This window comes from Arachis ipaensis, chromosome B07, assembly GCF_000816755.2.
Source record: "Arachis ipaensis cultivar K30076 chromosome B07, Araip1.1, whole genome shotgun sequence".
NCBI classification, from domain to species: Eukaryota; Viridiplantae; Streptophyta; class Magnoliopsida; order Fabales; family Fabaceae; genus Arachis; species Arachis ipaensis.
Window position 1 is genome coordinate 10,348,735 of NC_029791.2, and position 7,871 is coordinate 10,356,605.

General features: G+C 36.2%; 1 protein-coding gene across 1 annotated transcript in view; it reads right to left on the reverse strand.

The window, feature by feature from the left end:
• LOC107606627 (probable LRR receptor-like serine/threonine-protein kinase At3g47570) overlaps positions 4,502-7,871 on the reverse strand; it is a 3,808-nt gene continuing 438 nt past the window's right edge. The window contains exons 2-3 of the mRNA XM_016308667.2: positions 5,337-7,871; positions 4,502-5,034 (exon numbers count right to left, since the gene is read on the reverse strand). The exon at positions 5,337-7,871 is cut by the window's right edge and continues 8 nt beyond it. Of these exons, the coding sequence (XP_016164153.2) occupies positions 4,679-5,034; positions 5,337-7,871 (2,891 nt within the window). The 3' untranslated portion in view covers positions 4,502-4,678. The remainder of the gene's footprint in view (positions 5,035-5,336) is intronic.

Below are 7,871 nucleotides of genomic sequence, written 5' to 3' on the forward strand. Positions count from 1 at the left end.
AATGAAAGTGGATAAATATATTGAATCTGCTTACGTTATAATGTGCCTTCTCCTTCATTGTTGCCATCTTCTTGTTGTGTTTTGCTGTAATAAAAAATTTTGGTCAATATTTCATTCAGTATATCAACAAGCACAAGCATGTATATGTTAAACAAGTCAATTAAAATGCCACAACCCACCGAATCGAAAATCTTTCACTCACAGAATCAAAATTACAAAGGCTATCGAACCGAAAAATGTTTATGTGGTTCATAAATGATGATCAACTTTCAATCAACAAGAATACTATTACAGTAGTATGGCTTATCAAAGTGAAAGAGTTGTCTCTAATGTGAATTGTCCTAAACAAAACTCATTCAATACATCAACAACCACAAGCATGTGTATGTTAAACAAGTCAATTAAAATGCCACAACCCACCGAACCAAAAATCTTTCATGCACAGAACCAAAATCAAAAAGGCTACCGAACCGAAAAATCTTCATGTGGTTAATAAATGATGATCAACTTTCAATCAACAAGAATACTATTACAATAGTATGGCTTATCAAAGTGAAAGAGTTGTCTCTAATGTCAATTGTCCTAAACAAAACTCATTCAATACATCAACAACCACAAACATGTGTATGTTAAACAAGTTAATTAAAATGCCACAATCCACCGAACCGAAAATCCTTCATGCAAAGAACCAAAATCAAAAAGGCTACCGAACCAAAAAATGTTCATGTGGTTAATAAATGATGATCAGCTTTCAATCAACAAAAATACTATTACAGTAGTATGGATTATCAAAGTGAAAGAGTTGTCTCTAATGTGAATTGTCCTAAACAAAACTCATTCAATACATCAACAACCACAAGCATATGCATGTTAAACAACTCAATTAAAATGCCACAACCCACCGAACCAAAAATCCTTCATGCACATAACCAAAATAAAAAAGGCTACCGAACCGAAAAATATTCATGTGGTTAATAAATGATGATCAACTTTCAATCAACAAGAATACTATTACAGTAGTATGGCTTATCAAAGTGAAAGAGTTGTCTCTAATGTCAATTGTACTAAATAAAACTCATTCAATACATCAATAACCACAAGCATGTATATCTTAATCAAGTTAATTAATATGCCACAACCCACCGAACCGAAAATCCTTCATGCATAGAACCAAAATCACACAGCCCACCGAATCGAAAAACGTTCATGTGGTTAATAAATCATTATCAATTTTTAATCAACAAGAATAGTGTTCTTCAATGAAAAATAAGTACTGAAGATAGTAACAAAGCTCTAATTAAACTATCCAAACCAATAAGAACAAGCAACTATATCTTAAAGCCCTAGTTATACTGTAAAAATCATTCACAATAGTTCAATCCACTAAATGAAGCAAATCAAACTAGTAAAACTAAAATGAAACTAGGCGAAACGCGACATTGCAAGATTTTAAATGAACAGTAGTTTTCTCATACCTTTTGTAGTCTTTGTTGCTGTTTTCATTTGTTTTTTCTTATTGCTTGCGAAATCTTCTTCCGATTCGTTTGCAGTAGTGATTTTCGCAAAGAATGTGATTGAAGTTTGAGTGATGTTCAGAGAGATTCGAAGAGAGTGAGTGTTTTGGTGTATTAGTTTCGTATTGAAGATGTAACGTTCGTTCATAATGAAGCGTGAATGGAAAACGAGACTTTTTTTGTGTCTGGCGCGTGTTTTTCGGTCTCCATTTAATGCGCTTGAATCAATTTAAACTTAGACCAACTTGGTTATATGGTTATATAGATGTGTAGCAGGCCTGTTTTCTAAAATTTGTAAGTATAACTACTTATGGTACTATTTTCTTTCTGTAACTTATCCTTTAATTATATTGCTCAGGATATAGGCCTATAGGGAACAATGAGATGTAACTAATTTGGTGTAATCTATTTATCTATCTATTTATAATATATAAAAATTAATATCAACTCTCTCCACAATGAATTTAAGCCATCTTTTTTTTGCTAATGATGCCACATCAGCAATTCTAATAATTTGGCAAAAGATGAAAATCAACAAATTACTATTTAGTAAAATATTTTAAAAAAATTAAAACAAAAACTTTGATCTATTATTATTTAATTGAATCATCAAGTACTAATTAAATGCAATAAACATACATTAAAAGTGTCATAATAATAATTATAAAAAATTTTAATTACAAATATTCAAATTCTACAACTTATACATATTAAGACTCTTACTACTCTTTATTTTTTAATTTTTCATACTAATTGTCAAAAATTTCTTAAATTTAATATAACATTTTTATATGTTTTTCATTCTCATTCATTTATTTTTTTAATTATTTACAAACAAAAAAACCGCAAGAAAAGACAAAGTGTAGCCATTAATGCAAATCGAAAAATAAAAAAATGAAAATGCAGTTTTGTATAACTCTAATATAAATAACCTATGTCTTTTTTAAAAATAAATAAATTCAAAATCTATTTATAATCTCTAAAATATTTTTGATGAAAAAAACATAAATAAGCCAAGGGGAGAATAATTTTACACAAATCAGCCAAAGCAAAATCTAATTCATCAATCAACCAAACCACGTTTATATGTAGTTCGAACCTACTTGCTTCGAACTTGGATTGCATGTAATTCAAATCACATAGATTCGAATTACTCACTGACACTCAAAGCAACATAATTCGAATTCAACTAATTCGAATTAGGCAGCAACATGTAATTCGAATCAAGTTGATTCGAACTACTTCCATGCACGCCATTCAACGTCATTCGAAGTGGATTAATTCGAACTACACCTGAATATTTTTTTATAAATTTTTTTAATAAATTTATTTAAATTATACCACAAAAAAATATTTTATTCTATACAAAATAATTTAAAATTTGAAGTCATGAAAGGACTCATCAAAAAGGGTAAAAAGTCTCCGACCTTGTATGGCTCGGAACGACACCCACTGTTGTTTATTGTTTAGCCCACTGAAGGGTTTTGTCATATGGAAAAGATGGAAGAAAATCTTTAAAGAAGTCGGGAACTCTAAAGCCTGGCTGACAAATTGATAAATTTTCAAAAAATCCCAAGAGTTGGGGTGAAGCTGGGTGGGAGCGACTCGACAGTGACGCAAAACAGATATCTCAAAATTCGAAAAAGGAAGAAAAACACCCAAACGGGTGATCATGCACTCATACATAAAGAAAAAATGAGGGGCCGCCTCATCGACTCTTCCAAAACAAACCCGGTCTTCAGGACCCGGGACTACCAATTCGTATTTTGGTTCGTCATCCTCAGAAGTACAAATTCTGTGATGAGTGCGAAGGTTGGTAATGAACTCAGAATCGACTGAGGGCTCCTCCCCTAAGACCGTGACATCAACCCAGTGAGAGAGAGCATCTACAGAAGCCATTTCTTTTTATAAAAAAGGGGGTAACAAACCTACAAAGGAAAAAGAAATGTCACCAACACGGTCTCTAAAGGGAGGAGGATGCGAAACTAAAGTCTACAAATCAAATTTATCTACAAAGGCATATTAAAGAACTAACCTTTATTCGGAAATAAGGGTTGGAAGCAAAAAGCCTTTGAAGACGCAAGAACGCAGCACGAACGAAGGCAAGGAAAATTTGAAAGATCGCAGAAACGAAACAACAAAAGAGAGGGAAAGTATTTATAAGAACGTTAGGGGCATAACGGTAAAATCGGGGCAATCATTAATGAGGATGCACCGTTACCAAGGCTATTAAATCCCTACGCACACCCCTAACGGATACGACGCTTGATTAGACGTAACTGTCAGAACCAAAAGGTCACGAAAAATCACGTCGGTTCTCAAACCATCACGTCGGTCCTCTCACAAATCGGCTACGACCCCGAGTTGAATACTCGAACCCAACTCTTAAAAATAAATTGGGCTCGAGTAGGGGCACTGTTCATACCCTGGCCCAATAAATAGGACCCAGGATCCAAGCAAAGAAGCCCAAACCAAAGGGGTTGGCCCTCCCCCAGTACCGGCCTTCATCCCCAGAAGTCGGTACTGAACACGACCTACTCCAAAGAAGTCGGATACGAGGGTTAGCTGGCAGATAACACTCATTCGAATGAGTAACTGCCCCTAGAAACTCTCTAACCACTTCGTAGAGCCATATCTTAACCTCCCTAAGATATGGGAACGGTTATCCACCTAAAAAGGTGGCACTACTTCAGCGGTGGTTATTGGTTCACCACTATAAATACCCTGACATCCCTCAGGTATCACTAAGTCCCAATACATCCTCAACTTGCTCACACTCTTGCTAACTTAGGCATTGGAGTGTCATTGCAGGTACCACCCCCCATTCTCCCAGACGCGCAAGTCGAACGGAGGAACACCGAGTTTCAGGTGCACCAGCTGGCCACCTCCCTCACACGTTTGGGTCAACCAACGTCATCCGGCCCACTGATCTCCGGTTACCCATCGTAACAACATTATTGAAGTGTAAAAGAAAAAAGATTTGCCATAAAAAACTGTTCCTTGATTATTGTAATGTAGGGTACAGAAACAACAAGAAGCAATTTCATTAGCGTATAGAAATTGAAGCTATGTAAATTAAACTACAACATTCACATAAAACAAGAAATGGACAAGAGAGTAATCCAACTGAGAACTAAATTTGTTTTCATAATCATGACACCTATCTAAGGAAGCAGTTTCTGTTTAATTGCATGCAGCTCCATTATGACATCTTTAATGTTCATCCGTTGAGTGGGGAACTCTTCAGAACATGCAACTCCAATCCTAGCAAAAGACACTAAACACTCCATGTTTTTCTGTTGTGTGATCCTTCTTTCTCCTTCATCAAACGGAGTTATCAATCTTGAATCAACAATCTCAGTAATTCCTTCTGGAATTGCCAGTTTACAGAATTTGTGTAGGCTTAAATCTTCACCAAACATGCCATCCGTTGGTCTCTTTCCGGTTAGTATTTCCAAAAGAAGAATTCCATAGCTATAGATGTCTCCTTGTGGTGATACTGACCCACCTGCTCCATACTCTGTTTGATTCCAATAACAATGCTTTAAACAAGAAAAAAGGATGAAAAAGGACGAGTGTGTATATATAGATAAAATGCAATGACATCATGATTAAAAACTAAGATCAAATGAATATGTTAAGGGGTCGATAGATAAAGGTAAAATTCTGATTCTTAATGCGCTTAGGACTTGGTTAGTTGAAAGTAAATGATGAAATTGCTATACTATCATGAATCTAACATAACATAGAAAACAATACCAGGTCAGTAACAATACATGTAGTTATTAAAGAAGTACCAAAAGCGATCAAAAGCACTTATACCTGGTGGAAGGTATCCGATGGTTCCCTTAATAACAGAGGAACTAGCTTGATTACTACTAGTATAGCTTGTGGCATGCCCATGAAGAAGCCTAGCTAACCCAAAGTCTCCCAGGTGAGCAACAATGTCATCATCAAGTAGAACATTACTTGGCTTAACATCACAGTGAACTACAGCTTCCTCTGAATCATTGTGAAGATAATCCAATGCAAAAGCTACATCAAGAGCAATATTTACTCTTTGCATCAGGTTGAGACTCCGATTTGTGGACTCGCTATCTTCAATGTTGTTGTGCAACAAGCTTTCTAAACTCCCATTAGGCATGAACTCAAACACTATGGCCTTGAAATCATCCCCTTTGTAATCAACACCTGAACAACAGGTCAATATATTGAGAAGGTTTCTGTGCTTCAATTTTCCTAGAGCTTTGCATTCGGACACGAAACTCTTCGATGCTCCGCGTGTTTGAAGATTCAACACCTTCACAGCAACAGGTCTCTCAAAATGGAGAAGGGTTCCTCTATATACTGAGCCAGAGCTTCCTGTGCCAATTAAATTTAAGGAAGAAAATCCATTGGTTGCTTGATGTAGCTCTCCATAAGAAACCTTCACATAGCCATATTGCAAAGCTAGAGAAGGAGTGGATAACCTTTTTTGCTTCTTCTTGAGAAGATATATACTAATAATAAAGGCAACGGAAGAGATTAGAACCCCTCCAAATGCGATTATGAGGATGACTTTCTTTTTAACAGATCTCTTGTGTTTCTTCTTTAAGGGCAACGTAGAGCATGTAGGGAGATTCAATTGAGGTATTCCACCACAAAGATCTTTGTTTCCGACGAGTGATATTGCTGTGACATTATTGAATACCCCTCCTACCGGGACCTCACCAGAGAGATGGTTAAAAGATAAGTTCAAAGCATTCAGAAACGTGAGATTCACAAGTTCATGTGGGATTGTGCTTGAGAAGTTGTTATTAGAAAGGTCCAAGATTTCAAGGGATAGTAGAGATCCCAAGAATGAAGGTATACTTCCATGGAATGAGTTTCTTTCTAGTACCAGCTCCGTTAAAGCAGTGCAAGCACTAAGCCTCACGGGAATCTCACCAATTAGCTTGTTATCTTGTAAATGCAAGATGGAAAGATGGTTCAAGTTTCCAAGATCAGAAGGAATGGAGCCAGTAAAAGAGTTGGAGTATAAAGACAATTGTATTAGACCTTGCTGGTAGCCAAATGTTTGATTGGGTATATTACCACTTAGGTTGTTTCCATATGCAGAAAATCTTTGCATGTTGGTGCAGTATCCAAGTGTAAAGGGAATGAGTCCTTCAAATTTATTTGAGCTCAGATCAACGTCAGACAGCATAGTAAGGTTACCAATGACAAGAGGGATGTTGCCATAGAACTTATTTTCATCCAACCACAACACTCCAAGATTTTTTAGCTTTCCTATTGAATCTGGAATTGTTCCCTCAAGAAAATTGCCCTCCATATCAAGTGTTGCTAGGTTGACTAGTTTTCCAATTCCTTCTGGTATCCTTCCAGATATTTGATTCAACGCCATACCAAGCAAAACGAGATTTGTTGATAAGTTGCTTATGATATCTGGAAATACTCCACCTAAATAATTTTCATAAAAGCCTAATTTCTGCAATTGAGTACAATTAGTCAATGAGGAAAGGAAATCCAAATCATGAGCTCTTCCATTCCCAAATCTATTCCGTCCAACATTAAATATCTGGAGTTTGTGTAAACTTCCTACGGTAGGAGAAATTGGTCCATAAAAAACATTTTTGGATATTTGAAACTGTTGTAGTTCAGAAAGGTTGGATATTGAAGATGGAAAAGTACCGGTGAATCGGTTCCCTCCACACAAAAGTATCTCAAGATTGGGAAAAGCCATAGGTAAATTTGAGAGAAAATTACCCACTAACTGGTTTTCCGTGAAATCAAGAACTTGAATATTTGAAAGGTTGTAAAGTGAAGGAGGAACTTGACCAGAAAACTTATTTACACCCAAACCCAAAAATTTCAAAGTTGACAACCTACCCAAAGTTGGAGTTATGCTTCCTTCCAATTGATTGTATGCAAGTGACAACTTCTCAAGAGATGAGAGATTTCCCAATGAAGGTGGGATACTACCAACAAACCCGTTGGCTCCAAGCCCCAGTTGAGTAAGTTGCATCATAGAACCAAACCATGAAGGAACTTCGCCAGTTAGATTATTGTATAGCAATATAATTACTTGAAGGCTTGAACAATTTATCATCTCTATAGGAATCTCTCCATGAAGATTATTTTGCCTCAAATCAAGAATCTGCAGTCTCTTCAAATGACCAACTTCTCTTGGAATATGACCATGTAAGTTGATGCTAGTAAGACTCATCTCCCTGAGGAATGTTAGATTACCCAAGGAAGGTGCAAGAATGCCACCCAAATCTTGATTTTGTAGTTGCAAGGATGTGACTCTCTTGTGGCGGCGACTGCATATTACCCCCTCCCATTCACAAAAATGGAGAGACTTATTCCATGATGGAA